Source organism: Sorex fumeus, unplaced genomic scaffold (genome assembly GCF_029834395.1).
Source record: "Sorex fumeus unplaced genomic scaffold, SorFum_2.1 ptg000006l, whole genome shotgun sequence".
Taxonomy (NCBI): Eukaryota; Metazoa; Chordata; class Mammalia; order Eulipotyphla; family Soricidae; genus Sorex; species Sorex fumeus.
In genome coordinates, this window is record NW_026606063.1 from 57541411 (window position 1) to 57560495 (window position 19085).

The 19085-nt window shown below is 53.4% G+C and overlaps 1 protein-coding gene and 1 pseudogene across 1 annotated transcript; one reads left to right on the forward strand and one right to left on the reverse strand.

Moving 5' to 3' along the window:
* Window positions 1–10968: 10968 nt before the first annotated feature.
* LOC130035643 (60S ribosomal protein L23-like) lies at window positions 10969–11686 on the reverse strand (annotated as a pseudogene).
* A 2041-nt stretch (window positions 11687–13727) lies between these two features.
* Window positions 13728–18428, forward strand: NEURL3 (neuralized E3 ubiquitin protein ligase 3). The gene is made up of 4 exons (XM_056129066.1): window positions 13728–13755; window positions 15558–16043; window positions 17200–17271; window positions 18205–18428. Exons 1-4 carry the CDS (start codon window positions 13728–13730, stop codon window positions 18426–18428), a joined length of 810 nt encoding a protein of 269 aa, XP_055985041.1.
* Window positions 18429–19085: the final 657 nt, after the last annotated feature.

A 19085-nucleotide genomic window follows, 5' to 3' on the forward strand; every position in this document is an offset into this window, starting at 1 on the left:
AGATCTGAATAGAAGTCATGGATAATCTTCTCCATTGCCCTTCTGGACGATGTGATAGATCCATCAGGATGTCAGAGGGCAGTCATCTTGGTCTTATAGTTGGCGAAAGACAGGCGGGCATCGTAAATGCTTTTCCCAGCTTCTGCCACTTCTGCCAGCACTGCTGCTCTTCTCTCTTTGAGGTCTTCCTTGATTGCTTCTCTGCACTGCTTTGCGAGCTCAGATGTTTGCTTGCAGTTGCCTGAGGCTTGTGCCAAGCCACGTTGGCGAATGAGCTCAAGAGTTTTCAGGCATCTTTTTGTGGCTATCTCTCTCTCTTGGCATTCCTCGAACAGTCATGGAGGTGCTGAACCAATTGATTGTATTCCTCGTCAATGTTGTCGATGACAGCATCTTCCCATGTTGCAGCAATAGTGCCAAAGAGTTCCCAGTTGGTGGTCCTTCTGGGAGTTCTCTTCTTAAACTTTGCAGCCCTTTCTCCCCACTGTGTGAAGTAGAATTTTGCACGAAGGAGACGGTGGTCCAATCCCGTTTGGAATTTTGGGACAACAGCGGACATTGGTCAGGCCAAAACCATCGATTGAATATGATGTGGTCAATTTCATTGTGGAACCGTCCACTGGAAGACCCCTATGTCCAACATTTAGATTCAGCCTTCTGGAAGTGTGAGTTACCATGGATGGTTTTGGCTGACATGATGAAGTCAGATAGTCTCTCATCCTGTTCGTTCCATTCTAGGCCATGGGTCCCAATGTGGAGTTCTTTGGCTGATCTTCTCAGTTCTATCTTGGCATTAAAATCACCAACAATGATTTTGTAGAAGGTGTGTTCTTCTTATAGAACTTCTCGTGCTCCATGTAGAACTCCATCATAATTGGATATTGGTGCGTAGAGAACGAAGATAGAAACTGCCAGCAGTGAGCCACATCTATTCCAGTGTAATCGTCTGATTTGGGTTGTTAGGCATTTGAATGAATCAGTGCTCATGGCCAAGTTCATGTTGACAAGGACACTGATACCATTTGTCTCATGTTCCAAGGAACAGTTCTTCTCCAGTCAAAAATGGCGTGATGTGATTGATGCTTTTTTGTCTCAGTCAGACCAGTGATGTCGTATTTGATCTTTTGTGCTTGTACCATAAGGTCCTCGATGGATGTATCCAATGCCAGCGTACGTGCATTGAAAGTACAGACAGTCATTTTTGTCCTTCTTCATTTTGGTAGCCTAGTTCGGCCTTGAGATTTTATCAGCCTCTCTTTTCTCATCCTTAACACTGCCATATTGGGTGCTCTTTCAGGGTCAGGGGAATGAGACCCATTGTATTTACTGGTTTTGGCATATCGAATATGCTATGGATAGTTCGCCAGGCTCTGCCGTGCGGGCGAAATACTCTCAGTAGCTTGCCAGGCTCTCCAAGAGGGATAGAGGCTTTTGGGGCGGCCTCTAATTGCCCTTGCAGGTGTTCCTATGGTTCAGACCATATTTGAACCCCATCAAATATGGTGCGGTAATCTTGGAAGATGGGTATTAAGTGTCTTATGATGTGTCAGGAAGCAGCCTGGAGCGTGGTGGCGGTTAGGTAGTGGAGGTAGTGGAAGTCTGCCAATGAGGTATTTATCTGGTACCGGTAGGGTGGGGCTTCTGGGGGTAATCCCTGGGTCGCTGGAGATTGGTGAAGCAGGCAGGGCAGACAATACAAAATATATTATTTTGGTTGTGCTTTGGGACAGAGATGGGTGCTTGAGATGAAAACATCCCAAATTTGGTGGTGGGAAGGTGTAATGGTGGTGGGACTGGTGTTTGAATATTAAATGTAATCAAATATTGTGAACTACCTTATAAAAAAAGTTTTAAAAGTATCTTTGAGCACCGCTTGCAGCTGGAGGCAGCTTGGGGAGACAGTGCTGGATGAATGCAGGCATCTGCAGGGTGTCCTGGGGAGCCTGATTTTCCTGCTAGAAAGCCTGCCCCTTCCTCTTTGTCACCTCCTTTTTGTTTTTTGTTTTTGTTTTTGGGTCACACCCGGCGATGCACAGGAGTTTCTCCTGGCTTTTGCACTCAGGAATTACTCCTGGCAGTGCTCAGGGGACCATATGGGATGCTGGGAATAGAACCCGGGTCGGCCGCATGCAAGGCAAACGCCCTACCTGCTGTACTATCACTCCAGCCCTTGTCACCTCCTTTTCATGTCTGTTTGGAAGGTGGAGTGAGCCTGAGGTGAGCATATCTGGGGGAAACTGAAGAGGAAGGTGACTTGGCAAGGTGGGGGAGAGCAGGGGGTTGAAACGACGCTGGACTCAGGAGGTCTCCAAGAGCCCTTCCCACAGCAGGCTTCTTTCCTGGGGGGCGGAGGTGGCACCAGCTCACTCCTGCAGTGCCAGGGATTGAACTCATGGCTCTGCGCATGCCAGGCACATACCGCAGCCCTTGGAGGCATGGGATCAGCATCCCCACTCTGTGATTTCTTGTCTTTCAGCTGAAAGGATCCCCATGTGGATATGCCACCTACTCTGGGTTTCTGTTACAGAAGTTCGACCCAGGCCGTGTGGATGAGGGCTGACGCCCCCTGCAGTTGGCATGGCCGCTCCAGGACCCCAGGCAATGGTCTGTTCTCTGTATGTCTCTCTCTTCTCTGGTAAGCCAGAAGTTGGGTGAGATGACACAGGGGTTCTTTATGCCTGCGCTTTGCTATTTTATAATATTTGAACACGCAATACACGTCCAAGTATGTGGGTGTTGGGAGTCTGACTTGACTGACGAAAATCAGTTCCTGCATCCCAGGGACTTTCAGGGCACACAGTCCCTGCATGTGGTGTAGGAGCGTCCGCAGATGGCCAGAGACGCATGTGTGTGGGAAGAAGAGGTAAGAGCATTTGAAAAGAAAATTGAGAAATTTAGTCCTACACTAAGTTCCTTGCCAGCAGGGAGGTTTGCCTTCTATTTTCCAATAAACTTTTCTATTTTCTTTCTTGTTTGTTTGCTTGTTCTGAGACCATACCCGGCAGTGCTCCTAGCTCTGTGAGCAGGAATCCCTCCTAGTTGGGTTTGGGGGGCCATATGGGATACCAGGGATCAAACCCAGGTTGGCCACAGACAAAAGACGCGCCTTACCCATAAACTTTTCTGTTTTCTAAAGAAAGAGTAAATTTGGGGGACACACCGGGGTGCTCAGGAATCACTCTTGGCAGTGCTCAGGGGATGGCAGGGATCAAGCCTGGGTTGGTCACATGCAAGACAAATTGCCCTATCTGCTGTACTATCTCTCAAGGACCCCATTTTGGTTTTCACACCACAGACTGTTGATTTCTGGTGGTGGTGTGGGCACACAGTGGTTGCCAAGCTGACACAGGTGAAGTTCCTCATTCGCTGGCAGAGCCTTCCCTGGCCTGCCGACCCGGAGTGCTTCTATGTGCTCTTCAGATAGTGGGCCTGAGGTCCGATTCTTTTTCTTTTTCTTTTCTTTTCTTTATTTTTTCTTTTTGGGTCACACCCGGAAATCCTCAGGAGTTACTCCTGGCTCTGCACTCAGGAATCACTCCTGGCAGTGCTCAGGGGACCATATGGGATGCTGGGAATCGAACCTGGGTCAGCTATGTGCAAGGAAAATGCCCTACCCGCTGTGCTATCACTCCAGCCCCTGGGTCTGACTCTTAGCTTCTCCCCCTGAGCCTGGCTGGCTCAAGGACCTGTCTCATGGCACAGGGTGTGGCAACTGTGGCTGCTTCACAAACAGTCTGGCCCACCTGGAGCAATTAGAGGAGGCAGTGGGTTCCCCTGGAGGCCCGCAAATGGGGCTCAGGCCTCTAACCTCAGCTGCAGGCTAGCACATCCTGACAGGGGATCCACTCAGCGTGGTTTCCCAGATGTGAACTCCAGCTGCAGTCCCTACTCCGGAGGTGACTCCCCACTTACCAAGGAGGGACCTGAGAACAAGAACACTTCCGGTGGGCTGCGGCGATAGGGCAGCAGGTAGGGCACTTGCCTTGAACATGGCTGACCAGGCTTGATCCCAGGCACTGAATGGGGTGTGATCCCTGGAACTTTGTATGGTTTGATCTCTGGCACTGCATATGGTAGACACCCTGGCAGTGCCCACACCTGAGCAGTGCCCTCACCTGAGCAGTGCCCACACCCCAGCACCCATACCCCAGCAGTGCCCACACCCCAGCAGTGCCCACACCATAGCAGTGCACACACTCCAGCAGTGCCTGTGCCCCGGCACCCACACCTGAGCAGTGCCCACATGCCAGCACCCACACCTGAGCAGTGCCCACCTCCCAGCAGTGTGCACATGGAGCAGGCACCAGGCAGGCTCAGAAGAGGAGGCCCATTCCCTCCCCTCCCATAGCATTTGCACCCGCTGTGCGGAGCAGGCAGGAACCCACGAGTGCATAGGGCACGGCCAGAGAAAATAGCTGCCCTGTGATGCCCTTGGCACGGACTGGCTCTTTTCCTATGACGCCAGAGCTCAAGTGGAGGGCAGAAAGGCCACTGAGAGGTGGCAGCCCTGGCTCGCTCAGCCTCTGAGGTGTGAGCTCAGGACAGGTGCTGGACACAGATGAACACAAGGGGCACAAACTCTGAGGAGCCCACGAAGCTCCTTTCTTACTCCTGTGCTGGCAGGACCTGGAGGGGGCAGTGACTTGTTTTCCTGGCCAATGAGGCTCATTCCAGTTGCAGCAATGGCTCCCACCCACCCACCCACATGCCCTCAGGAGCCCATTCCCCAGATAGTACTTGAAGGACATGGACCTCCCTCACTCCCTCCTTCCCCCAGCCCTGATGTTTGGGCAACACCTGGTGGTGCTCAGAGCTTACTCCTGGCTCTGCACTCAGGAATCACTCCTGGCAGGGCTCAGGAGTTCATATAGGAAGCGGGGAATAGAACCCATGTATGTCAGTGGCATGCAGGCCAAACAACCTACCCACTATACTATCTCTCCGGCCCCAAGAATGAATGTCTCTTTTGAGCCTCTATCACACACAGTGACACAGTGCGTCTGTCCCAGTGGCTGCCCCTGCCCTCGGCCTCTGGCTGGGCTGTCCTTAGGAATAGCTTCCAGGGCCCTTCCTAGCATCCTTGCCACAGCTTCTGAGCTGTGTCTGGTGCTGTCCCGGAGCTCTGACCCCTGCGGACCCTCCTCTTCACCCACAGCAGCAGGGTGAGGGGCACTGCCCTGGCCAAGAATGGCACCGAAAAACTCACTGGTTAACTCAGGACTTTATTTTCACTGATTCTAATTGAAAGTATTTTAGTGATATTTGCTCTCTCTCTCTCTCTCTCTCTCTCTCTCTCTCTCCCCCGCCCCCACCTCATTGCTGCATTGTGCATTGTTGTATTGTTGCTGTGTGTAAAGGACCAGAGAATATTACTTTATGCCTTATTATATATTGGTTTAGAAAAAATAAAAACATAGAACTATAAAAAAAAAAGGATGGCACTGAACTGTTACGCTCTGGGCAGACAGGGCCCGCACACTCACCCACTCTCCACGCAGCCCTCCGTGGAGGCCTCTTCATGCTCACTCTGAGGATGAGAAAGCAGAACTCAGAAAGGACAGTTGACTGTCCCCAGGGCTTGTGGCTATTAACGTGCTGAGGTCCCCGTTCAAGGGTCTGGACCTTGGACCTTGTGTCCATCATCCTCCTTCCCTAGTAACTCTGGAGGGGTCAGAAGATGCCTCTGGTTCAAAACCTAGAACCCCAACATCCCTCCTCGGGGGTCCCTGGGCACCGCTAGGCCCCCCAGCACTGTCTCCTGAGTTGTGATTGGGACTCCCAGGGCCCTCAGTCCCATGGACCCCAGCCTGGCTTGCAACTGGCTTGTGTCCCATCCCTGATCCCCCCCATCACCCAGCAGCACCTCCTCCTGGCTGCTCCCACTCATCCCACCTAGCAGGGCTCCTCCCCTGCACTCAGCATCTGTCTGGAGCCCACCACTCTGCATCACTCGGTTCTTCCTCAATCTTGCAGCAGTCTCTATTTTCCTTCCGACGAAGGCCCAAAGCCTCCTCAGCCCTCTGGCTCCCAAGACTCAAGGTGATGGTCCGGCATGAGAATTTGCGGAATACACAGAGTGATCAGGGGGCTCGTGGTCAGGAGGTAAGTGGGCAGGGAGGAGAGTGAGTGCAGGGACACTAGCTGGGAGGGAGCCTTTGTGGTTGGTCCCTGCTGCTTCCAGGACGGCCTGCACAGCCAGTTCTGCTTTCCTCCACCAGGTGGCAGTGCTAGCCAGGTCGTCTGGCTTTTAGGGTAGCTTTCTGTGGGGGATTGCTGGCGGCTCCATCGCTCTGGAGCAGCGTTAAGGCTGAAAGGGAGTTGAGCCAACATACGGCTAAAGATGTAAAAATACATATTTTTGGTTTTCAACCACACAAAGCTGTGCTCAGGGCTTATTCCTGACTCTGCACTCAGGGGTCACTCCTGGCAGTGCTTGGGGGACCACATGGGATGCCGGGAATCAAACCCAGGTTGGTGATGTGCAGGACAAATGCCCTACCTGTTGTACTATCGCTCCCACCCATGTAGCTGATATAATCTGAGGGTCACTGGGGTCAGAGCAATAGTACAGTGGGCAGGGTGTTTGCCTTGCAGACCAGTTTTGTCCCTGGCATCCCATAAGGTCCCTGAGCACAGAGCCAGGAGTAACTCCTGAGCATAGCCAGGTGTGACTCGAAAAGAAAAATTAAAGAAATGAGAGTCAGATGGATGAAACTTTCTTTGTGTATAGACACCACCCATTCTGGATAGAGGACATTCCCAGCTACCCAGAACGCCCCAACCTCAGACCGTCTCCCAGTTATTTGCCCCTCAAAGGTGAGCACTCAACTAGCTTCTCACCTCACAACTTAGTTTTGTCTGTTTTCCAGCTTCACGTGCAGAGCATGGAGCGCAGGGTCTTCTCTTACATCAACCTGACAGTCCACCAAAAACTAGGGAACATATGTGTGACTTCACAACAGGTGAATGGGCTATTTTCCTGCTGTTGTGAGGGTGGAGGCACTCCCTGGGCGGCAGGCCCTGAGATAGGCCCCTTACGGGAGGCTCTGGAGGCCAACACCTGTGTGGACAGCAGTAGGCAAAGAGAACTGAACTCAAGAGTAGTTTTGCCACACAAACCACAGCTGACCACAAGTTCTTCATTCTCGAAGTGGGGTCTGAGCAGCACCAAGGACATTCGGGATGTTTCTGGTCCAAAACTGTCATTAGGAACTCTGTCCTGAGCTTTTTGTATTTGTTTGGGGGACGTGCCTGGCGGTGCTCTTCTGGGTGTACTTCTGGCTCTGTGCTCAGGGCTCACTCCTGTTGGTTTTCTTTTTCCTTTTGGGGTCGTACCCGGCGATGCACAGGGGTTACTTCTGGCTCATGCACTCAGGAATTACTCCTGGTGGTGCTTGGGGGACCATATGGGATGCTGGGAATAGAACCTGGGGTTGGTCACGTGCAAGGCAAACACCCTACCCACAGTGCTATCGCTCCAGACCCTCCTGCTGGGGTTTGAGGGACCAAATGGGGTGCTAGGGATTGGTTGAATCCAGGTCCGCTATGTGCAAGACAAGTGCCCTACCTGCTGTACTATTTCTCAGGCCCTTCTACTCTGAACTTTATTGGGGATGGAGAGTTGGGGCGACATAAGTATTGCTTGGGAGCTACTGCCAGCTCTGTGCTCATTCCTGGCAGTGCTTGGAGGATCACACAGTTCCCAGGGACAGAACCCAGGTCAGCTACATGCAAGGCAAGAGCCTTGCCTCCTGCACTCTCTCTTTGGGCCCCTGCTCTGAGCTTGATGTAGGTCTTTGTTACCAGCTGCACGAAAGTCTGTTGGCATGGAATTGCTGGGGTATGATGTACTCAAATTCGAGTTTTATTTTCCTGGAGGTTCTGGGGGACCATGAGGTTCCAGGGATCGAACCTGGGAGCCCTGCATGTACATCCTTCAATCCTCTCAGTCATCTGCCCAGTCCCAGAAGGGAATTTTCTTGCTTTTTTTTGTTTTTGGACTAAACCTGGAGCGTCTCAGAAGCTGGGAGAGCTTGAGGTGTGGGAGAGCAAGCATTGCCAGGGCCGGAACCCTGGCCTCCTGCACGCAAAGCACGTCTTTGCTCCGTTGAGCGATTTCTCTGGCCCTAAATGATTTTGTTTTACCGGATGAGAAGTTTTTTTAAAATTTATTTTACATTTATTTTGGCAGGGCAGGGGGAGGTTTCCCAAGTGGAGCCAAGGAGGCCCAGGAGCCCCACCAGCAATTCTGGACTAGCTAGGACAGTCATTCAGCTCAAGGGCCTGAGGATGCAGCAGTCAGCCCTGTGGAGTGGGGCATGACCTGGCCTATGACCGCAGTGATGGGGTCTCCAGGGATGCACCCTATGATGCTAGGGGATGTCATGTTGTCATGTGCTGGGAATTGATCCCACAAGCTTAGCATGTGCCCTGACCACTGTCTTATCTCCTGGCAGCTGGATGGGATTTTTTTTTTTTTTTGGTTCTGCTTTGTTTTGGGGCCACATCCGGCAGTGCTCAGGACTTACTTCTGGCTCTGTGCTCAGAGATCATTCCTGGTGGGGCTCAGGGGACCATATGGGGTATCAGGGATCAAACCTGGATGGCCTGCATGTGAGGAAAGTGTCTTCCCCTGCTGAACTATGTCTCTCATCCTGGGTGGAAAGTTTTATTTTATTTTTTTATTTTTTTAATTTATTTATTTATTTATTTATTTTGCTTTTTGGGTCACACTCGGCGATGCTCAGGGGTTGCTTCTGGCTCATGCACTCAGGAATTGCTCCTCTCGGTGCTCGGGGGACCATACGGGATGCTGGGAATCGAACCTGTGTCGGCCATGTTGGCTGCGTGCAAGGCAAACGCCCTACTGCTGTGCTATTGCTCCAGCCCTATTTTTTTTTTTTACTTTTTGCCACATCTGGTGGTGCTGAAAGCTAACTCCTGACTCTGTTCTCAGGCATCACTCCAGGGGGTGCTTGGGAACCATATGTGGTACCAGGGGTTTGACCCTGGGTTGTCTGCATGCAAAGGAAAGTGTCCTACCATCTGCACTATCTCTTTGACCCTGAATGATAAGCTTTTTTTTGAGAGGGGCAGATCCAGCAGTAGTCAGGGGTTACTTCTGGCTCTACAACTCAGGGACTACTCCTGGCAATATTTGGGGAACCACATGGGGTTCCAGGGATTGAATATGCTGCCTGCTGTACTATGGTCCCCCCCCCCCCCCATATCCTGCCCCATGGTGATATTTAAAGACCCCGCCTCCATGCTTGGCACTGAGGAACCCTCGCTGATGCCTGCTCTGAGCACAGCTGGATGGGCCTGGTGCCTGGTGCCTGGAGTGGTTGACCCAGGGGAGTGTATGGAGGAGCCCCCAGGGAGTCCACAGAAGGTGGCCACAGCTTTTGTGTCCCAGATCAGGCTTGTTCTCCATGGTCTCCCATTTCTTTTGGGGACACCATCCCTGGGCAGGCCCTCAACTTCCTCCTCTGCCTGGTGGGGTCTGAAGCACTCTCCAACCCCCCCCCCCCCTTTTTTGTAGGAGTACTGCTATTTATTCAGCCACTGATTAGCTGATTGAATTGTGCATGAGCTCCACCTTACTTTTTTTTTTCATTTTTTAATAATTTTTTTTATTGAATTACCGGGAGAGCAGTTACAAAGCTTTCAGGTCTAAGTCTTGGTCATACAATGAAACACCCATCCCTTCACCAGTGCCCATTCTCCACCCCCAACAACCCCAGTATACCCACATCCCACACCCTCCCCCTACCTGTGGGGCAGACAATTTCCACATTACTCTCTCTCTACTTTGATCACATTCAATATTTCGACACCAGACCCACCATTATTATTTGAGATTTTATCCCAACACTCAGATCTGCTGAAAAGACAACAGTAGATAATTTGTGTTCTATTGCTGGTTATGAATAACATATGATGTCACATGGCTGCGGTAGGGCCATGTGATTTCAAAATTCCGAAATTTTAAAACTTAAATCTGGACGGATTTCCGCCAAAAGCTGCTGGGTTTCGAGATTTGCTTCTGAGTCTCTGGGATCATGGCCGTTAAGCAGCTTGATCAGGAGCCAGAGATTCCATTCGTGGGCAATGACTTGGGGTCTTGTTGGGGTGGGGAGGACAGGCCCGGCTCCACCCCTATCCCGTGAGGCCCAGCAAGTTTTGTCACTGCAGGCCCAGACCTGAATGTCCAATGGCCACTGGAGGATGATGGCCACCAAGCTGCCAAGTGGGAGCAGGCAGAGGGATCCCCCCTGGGGTGGCCCGGCAACAGTAACCTACTGAGGGGTCTGGACACATTTCTGCCAAAAGCCGCTGGGTTTTGAGATTTGTTTCTGAGTCTCTGGGATCAAGGCCGTTAAGCAGCTTGATCAGGAGCCAGAGAGACCATTCGTGGGCGATGACTTGGGGTCTGTTTGACTGGCTCCACCCCCATCCCGTGAGGCCCAAGATGTCTCGTCACTGGGGGCCCAAACCTGACTGTCCAGTGGCCTCTGAAGGATGGCAGCCACTGGGCCACCAGGGGGAACAGGCCAAGGCACGAAACCTATTCCCCTCTGGGTTGGCCCAGCACCAGTAACCTACTGCAGGGACGGGACGCATTTCTGCCAAAAGTCGCTCTTTTTCGAGATTTGTTTCTGAGTCTCTGGGATCATGGCCATTAAGCAGTTCAATCAGGAACCCGAGAGGCCATGCCTCCAATTTTATAGCTGAGCCGGAGTTGGTTTGTGGGTGTGTTTCCCACATACCTAACTTTTGGCCATTTACTTCCTTGGTAAATTTTGCCCCAGGTTTTTGGGCTCTGGCCAAAGGCACAGCAGCAATTTTGGGGTATTTGGAAGTCTGAAGGTGCCATCAGGCTGCTGATGCACTCACCTCACAGGTACAGATTGACCTGCTAGCGGCACCATACCCCCTCCCTTCTTTTTTTTTTTTGAGGAGCAATTTTTTATTTTTATAACAGATGAAATCTATTGAGTCACATCTCCTTACCCCCATGCTGGAAGCAAGTACTTTTAATGGGTTCTTTTTAACAAATACACTAAAAAATCATGCAATGCTGCCGGCATTGGAAGCAATCCTGGGCCATAAGTCTGCACATTCCTTTGCAACTGGTCCAGTGATGGCAGAACCTATCATTTCACCTTTATCGTTCACTATGATCCCCACATTGTCTTCAAAATAAAGAAAGATGCCATCTTTTCTCTGATATGACTTTCATTGTCATATTACCACTGCTGGATGTACCTCTTCCAGAGCTCAGGTTTGCCTTTCTTGACCGTGGCCATCATCCTGTCACCCACACCAGCGGCGGGCAGTCTGTTCAGCTGTCCCTTGATCTCCTTCACAGAGATGATGTACAGATTTTTTTTTTTGCTTTTTGAGTCACACCCGGCGATGCTCAGGGGTTACTCCTGGCTCATGCACTCAGAAATTACTCCTGGCGGTGCTTGGGGGACCATATGGGATGCTGGGAATCGAACCTGTGTTGGCCATGTTGTCTGCGTGCAAGGCAAATGCCCTACTGCTGTGCTATCGCTCCAGCCCCAATGTGCAGATTTTTAGCTGCTGTGTTGTCCATACAGTTGATCACGGCTTCGACCGGCAAACCCAAGGAGATCCGGAACTTGGCCCTGGAGGACCCACTGCGTCCTCGCTTAGACATCTTGAAGGTCGGAAAGGGAAAGAAAGGCTCCAATCCCTTCTTGGGACATTTCTGGCATCTCTGGACCATGGAACATCTTTTTTAATGATGAGGTATCAGGAGAACTGGCTGTGAGAGAGGGGAGCTGGGGAGGGAGGGATGTGGGCCTCTGCAGGGTGCAGGGAGGAGGTGCAGAGGTCTCCAAAACCTTTGCAACTGGGACACGCCTGGACCCACCCAGCAGTATGGACTTGCAGCTTCATTTGCCCCGTGCTGCTGAAAATAGTCAGAAGGGGGCGCCTCAATCACTGTCTGAAGGTTTCCCTGCTGGATTTCTCTAGACTCCATTCTTAGCATTTTTTTTTTTTTTTTTTTTTGGAATGTAGTTGGTTTATCAGCAAGATGCTCTTGACTCTAGCCCCTGGGCACCATTCAAGGCAGCTTGAGCTGTAAGATCTTGGGAGGAGGAGGTGGGGGGTATGGAGTGAGGACGGAGCATCTTTGGGCCTCAGTACTACCCAAAGTCCAGGGGGTGCCCTGGCCTGGACCCCCCAAGGCTGGGCCAGCTGAACCGTCCCCTTTGCATGTGCTATACTTGCTGCTGACTTCTCATCACTTTGCCCTCAGGGTCTGGGAACTTGGCAGGCACCGCCTGGCCCTGGGTTGACACACCAGTCAGTAGGTCCGAGCGGGCCCCCATCCTTTGCACCCTACCGAAGGGCCTGTGGTGTGTTTTGGAAACGCCAGGCTGGAATGCCAGCAGCTCTCCACTTGGCCCTTTGTCTCTCCGAGGGGAAAAGCCAAGGGCTGGGGCCCAGCACAGGAAGCAACAGATTCAGTTTAACTCACTACAGCAAAACTGCTTCTGCCCAAGAACAGATGACTGTTTAAACTCTGGTACATCTGCACAGTGGAATACTATGCAGCTGTTTAGAAAGTATGAAGTCATGAAATTTGCATATAAGTGGATTCACATGGAGAGTATCGTGCTAAGTGAAATGAGTCAGAGAGAGAGAGAGAGAGACAGACAGACAGACAGACAGACAGACAGACATAGAAAGACTGCACTCATTTGTGTAATATAAAGTAACATAATGGGAGACTAACACCCAAGGATAGTAGAGACAAGGGCCAGGAGTATTCGTCCACGGCTTGGAAGCCAGCCTCACATGCTGCGGGAAGAGGCAGCTCAGATAGAGAAGGGACCACCAAGTAAATGATGCTTGGAAGGCTCATTCAGGATGGGAGATGTGTGCTGGAAGTAGACTACAGACTGAACATGATGGCCATTTAGTACCTGTATTGCAAGCCATAACATCCAAAAGGAGAGAGAGGGAGAGAGAGAGAGAGAGAGAGAGAGAGAGAGAGAGAGAGAGAGAGAGAGAGAGAGCGCGCAAGAGAGAGAGAGAGAAAGAGAATATGCCTGCCACAGAGGTAGGAGGGGCTGGGGGGTGGTGGGAGGGATACTGGGACCATTGGTGGTGGAGAATGGGCACTGGTGGAAGGATGGGTACTTGATCATTATATGACTGAAATGTAAGCACGAAAGTGTATAAGTCTGTAACTGTACCTCACGGTGATTCATTACATATAATAATAATAATAATAAAAAGTGTCTGCTTCTGCACCTGCTGTGTGCTAGGGTCTGGGGCAGGGAGGCCCTATCATGGCTGTACTTTGGAATCATCTGGGGGAACTGATAAAAGTCCCCAATGCTGCGCCCCACCCCAGGTTGTGGGGGCAGGGCTGGGCATCAGGACTGAGTGTGCTTCGGCAGCTACCCTGCTCCACATGAGCGCTCAGGCGGCAGGAAGGGAGAAGCTGCCCGTTGCTGCTCCCAGACCCTCTCTGGCCCTGACCCCCTTAGCTCAGCAGCTGGGACAGGACTGCAGCAGCCAGGAGAAATTAACAGGAAATTCCCTGGAAATTGTGATCGAAACATGTATTTAATCATCAACCCCGCGTAATGTAATCCCAGTCCACAAGGGGACTCCCTGCTGGAAATCTGTTCTCAGGACAACTCCTTCTGGACCTGAAGACCTGGCCCTCAGGACCTGGGCTGATGGACACCCAGTTCTGCTCCCAGGCTGGTGAGTGGCAGACCTGAGCCGGGTCCCTGGGGAAGCGGGGTGCAGAGTGGGACAGGTTGATGCCCCCTGATGACTCTGTCACAGGCGAGGCTGCCAGCTGCTGATTGCCTGTAGGTACGGTACAAAACTGTAGCAGAGGCGGGGACTCCACAGTGAAAGGAAGTGGTGTGGGATCCAGGGGAATGACCTCCAGGCTCTGCTGTGCAGAAGGAGGACTGTTGGTCGGAAACTGGATGGAGTTTGGAAGTTAAGGGGACCCAGCTTTGCCAAATCAGGCTGTGCAACCCTGGGCAAGTCTTTTCCCCATCAACTTCGTTTCCTCATTCGGACTAGAGCCTTGTGACGCCCCCTACTGGTGGACAGAGCACACGATGACAACCTGTGAGACATCCCTGTGGTGCTCCATACCCCATAGCAGTGCATCCCTTAGACCCAGAAACCTCTTAGGCAGAGAGGCTGCAGCCCCTATGGCCTGCGGAGTCCTACACTCCGCTGGCACCCAGAGCCCAGCAGAGGGACTGACCCCAGCAGTGATGTTGTGGATGCTGGTTTTGGATCCCAGACACTCTGGGTTCCTTGGAGGCAGACAGGGCGAGGAGGTAAGGTGACCCCCACCTCCACACCTGTGCGGCTGCTATAATCTTCCAGCTGCAGTTTCCTTGTCCTCCGCCCTAACCTCAGATGCGTTGGGAAGAGAAGATGGGGAGCTGGAGGCTTTGGGGCGGGGCACAGAGGGAAGCCTGCTGGCAGCTGAGGGGCACAGCCATGGGGTGTGGGTCAGGGAGCTGACCTCGCTCCCCTTGATTCCGGAAACCTTGGTGCCGAGATTCTCTGGGCCCCACATGCTGGGGCTGAGATCCAGAGGCCAGACCATGCTTCCTAAAGTCCCCAGCAGCCGGGGGTGATTGTCCAGCCCGGCACACAGCTGGAGCAGAGGGAGGTGGGGTGACACCGGGTCAGTCACTTCGTAGATCCAGCTGCAGATTCCATCTGCGAATGGGCCTGGCAAGAGTGACTGCTGGGCCAGGCACATGGCTCAGAGGACCAGGGTCTGGGTTCTATCCCGGCACCACGTGGCCTTAGCACTATGGGATGCTGCTCCCTCCACCCCCCACCCAGAGTGTCTGGGACTGGAGGGATAGTACAGGGGTTGGGCACTTGCCTTGCATGTACCAATCCTAACTCAGACCACTAACTCATACTCCTATAATTCCAAGCACCACTGGGTGTGGACAAAAAAAAAAAGTGTCCCTGGAGAACTGTTGGGTCAGGGCCTTCTGAAATCCCACGGGGGACAGGATGATAGACCTACATGCCAGCTGCTCCCCAAGGGGGTGGGGTGACACCAGGCGGCCTGGGTCAGAGTGTATAGAAGGCTGCAGCCCATTAGAGCCACAGTGAGTGACCCCAAAGGCAGGCGCAGGGGCCTGGGGAGGCAGCCTGCAGGATGAGGGCAGGTCTCTGTCCGCTGGGCCTCAACCCCGAGGAGCACGTGGACAGACAGGTGCCCAGGGTTCCCTTTGCCCCTCCCCTGCCTCCCTGGGCCAGCGGTTGCTTGGCGCGCACTGAGCCTCTGCGCTCCCCTGCAGGGCGGCGCGGGTCCCAGAGCTCTTGCGGGGCGGCTGGGAAGGCTTTGCGGGGCCGTGGGAGCGTCCAGGCAGGGAGTCGAGCCTTCGGTGCAGGGGTGGGGTGGGGGACCGGCGGCCCCTGGGGCTGGGGCTGCAGAAGTCTCCCTCCTTTCTAAGGGGTCCGGGGGTCTGGGCGGGCGCGCACTCAGCCCCTCTCCTCCCGCTTTCCCGCAGACGCCGAGGCGCTCCCGGAGACGCTCTGCTTCCACGCCGAGGCCAAGGGCGCCCAGGTGCTCCTGGACGCGGGGCGGCGCGTGGCGGGCAGGCGCGCCACGTTCCACGACGGCATCGTGTTCAGCCAGCGGCCGGTGCGGCCCCGCGAGCGGGTGGCGCTGCGCGTGCTGCGCAACGAGGGCCGCTGGCAGGGCGGCCTCCGCGTGGGCTTCACGCGCCTGGACCCCGCGCGCGTGTCGGCGCCCTGCCTGCCGCCCTTCGTGTGCCCCGACCTGGAGCAGCAGAGCCCGACGTGGGCCGCGCTGCTGCCCGAGAACTGCGTGCGCGTCGGGAACGTGGTCAGCTTCTGGGTGAACCACCGCGGCTGGCTCTTCGCCAACGTCAACTCGGGTCCCCCGCTCCTGCTGCGCAAAGACCTGCGCATGGGCGCCCCGCTCTGGGCCGTGATGGACGTGTACGGGACCACCAAGGCCATCGAGTTACTGGGTGAGGCAAGGGGCTGAGACTCGGCACACTCCCTGAATCCTGTGGGAGGCGGAGCGAGGTCAGAGTTGATAGCACAGCGGGTAGGGCGTTTGCCTTGCACGCTGCCGACCCGGGTTCGATTCCCAGCATCCCACGGGTAATTCCTGAGTGTAGAGCCAGGAATAAACCCTGTGCATCGCCGGGTGTGACCCCAAAAAGCAAAAAGAAAAGAGTCTTGGCAGCCCCAACCTGGTGCCTTTGGGAGAACGTGCCTTCACTACTACTCGGTCTGTTTCTCCATCATCATCATCATCTCGTGCCCAGTACCCGACAGAAACATTGGTACTGGAGTACCGATGGCAACCTGATCCCTAAGAATGATGAGGATGTACAATCAGTTCCACTACATCTGCTAAAGGGCTAACACAAAGCAAGAACTTTGGGGGCTGGAGAGATAGCACAATGGGTGGGGAGTTTGCCTTACACAAGGCTGACCCGCGTTCGATTCCCAGCATCCCATATGGTCCTCCAAGCCCCTCCAGGAGTAATTCCTGAGTGCATGAGCCAGGAGTAACCCTGGAGCATCGCTGGATGTGACCCAAAAATACAAAAAAGTAAAGAACTTTGGGGGTGGGGAGTTCACTAGGGAACAAGGGACATGAGCAGGAGTTAGAGGAGCAGAAGAGAGGCCAGACATTCCCACAGGGAGAGCAGAAATAAGACCCATCCCTCCAGCTGGGGAGAGGATGTATGTGAGAGCAAGTCCCTAAAGGAACCCCTCTGCAGCTGTGCTGGTGTTGGTGGCCCCTGGCCTTGTAGGAGCTGTCCAGGCCCTAGAAATACCTGTTTTCAAAATCACTGTTACCACTGTGCTGAGCCACTTCTGATGTGCTGTCCTGAGGGGTCACAAGCCCCTGTCTCCCTGACCCTGGGGGCTTCTGATGGGCTTTTAGGTAAAATGGCGGGTAATGCTGCTGAGTTGGCGGGCAGCCACTGTGGCATGGAGGAAGGGCTGGTGCAGAGATTCTCTGCTGGTTCAGCTTGGGGAGGAATGGCCAGGACAGACCCTACGGGCAGTGGAGAGCTCTAGATAGAAGAGATGATGGATACTGTCCCTGGGTGGGGGCCGGACTTGGTTTGCCCTGGACAGGCCTGAGTGTCTTTGTCTCTGTCTTAGATTCTACAGCCAACGTCATCCCAACACCCAGGCCTCAGCTCGTGGAAGGTGACTCTCCTCAAGCTCCTGAAGGTGAGGGGCTTCCCCAGCCTCCGGGACTTCCTGGAGACTCCAGTCCCAGGGCAGCTAGTGGACACGGGCCCTGGGAGCTCAGTAAAGTCTTTTCAAGTCATGCTGGGGCTCCCACTGACTCAGGCCCAAAGACCCTTCCTGACATCTGAACAGCTCAAAGTACCCTAAAATCTGCCTTCTAGAATGTTCGCTCACTTCATAAGTTGCAAGAGCATATTCCTCAACAGGTTTCATTCTGTTCTTGCCTTTAAGAAGCTATCCAGGGGCTAGAGCGATAGTACAGCGGGTAGAGCACTTGCCTTGCATGGGGGCCGACCCAGATTCAATCCCTGGCACCTCTATATGGTCCCCCGAGCACCACCAAGAGTGATCCCTAAACATAGAGCCAGGAGTATCCTCTGAACACTGCTGGGAGTGCCTTGTTCTACCCCCTTCCCCTAACCACCCCAAAAGAAGACAGTAAGAAAGAGAAAAAAAATCACCCTTCCTCTCTGCTTGAAGGTTTCCCAACCCAGTCTGTAGTCACACATGGGGATTCCTTTCCATTTTTTCCCTTTTCTGTTTCGGTTTTGGTTTTTGGTCCACACCCAGTTATGCTCAGGACTTACTCCTGACTCTGTACTCAGAATCACTCCTGGCAGTGCTCGGGGAACTTGATAAGATACCAGGAATCAAATCTGACTTGGCGGAGTGCAAGGCAAGCGCCTTACCCACTGTGCTATCCGTCTGGTTCTATCTTTCCACTTTTCCCTAAATCATATTTGCAAGATGTTAGTTATGTTGCTGATTCTCTTCTTACTTTCCCTGACTTGATTTCATTGTGAGCATTTTCTCCCAGCGAATGTTCTTGAAACTTAAAGGCACCATTTCCTCTGCTGGATTTTGTCTTGGTCACCAGGCCACGTGTCACTCATCTGTGCTGTCACCCTCTAGATGCAACCGCAGAGGACTGCACCATCTGCTTCCACCACACTGCGGACACCTTCCTGGTTCCTTGCGGCCACCCGCACTTCTGCAGCCACTGTGCCTGGCGGGTCTTCAGGGAGACAGCCACATGCCCGCTGTGTCGCGGCGAGATCCAGGGACTGGGCTCCCTCTGCCTGCTCCGGGGACTCAGGGGAGCCTCTGAGTCCATGCAGGCAAAAGATTGGACCTAGCCCTGAGCCCCGCTCCCAAAGGGGGTGTGATGAGCATCCCTGCCTCTTTCCGGAGAAGATTCAGGAAGAGTCTAAAGTCTGTGACTGACACGGCAGAGGTTGGGGGACAGAGGGGCACTGGCACTTTCCTGCTCCACCGCAGCATGGGGCCAGTGGTGCAAGGAAGAGCCCCTCCTTCTCGAACTTTCCTTAGTGGGGTACCCAACTGCAGAGAGAGGCCTTAGCTCAGAGGGGCACCCAATTCCGGGGCTGACCACTGAGAAAGCTCTGTCCACCGCAGGGTCTTGGTGCACTGTGCACAGCCCAATAGACAGTGGTCATGTGCCCCTCATGCTCTGGGCCATGGATTTGAATTAGCTTCCTCTGTCCTGCCATGAAGCCGGCACAGAGCCTGCACGCACTGCCCTTGCTCCTTTCCTTACTGTTTCCTTGGAGGTGGAAGTAAAATCTGTTTTATTAATGATTTTGTGGTGAATATGTCTCGTTGGTGGCCGTGACTGGGAGTGGGTAGAGCCATGAGCAGGTCAGGGTGTTAGGACATTTGGAAACATACTGTCCTATCCTCCTCAGACACTGCTGGGCTTGTGCCATGGGGGTTGGGGATCTGAGTACACAGACCTAGGGACCCTCCCCCATCCCAGACATAACTGGGCTTTG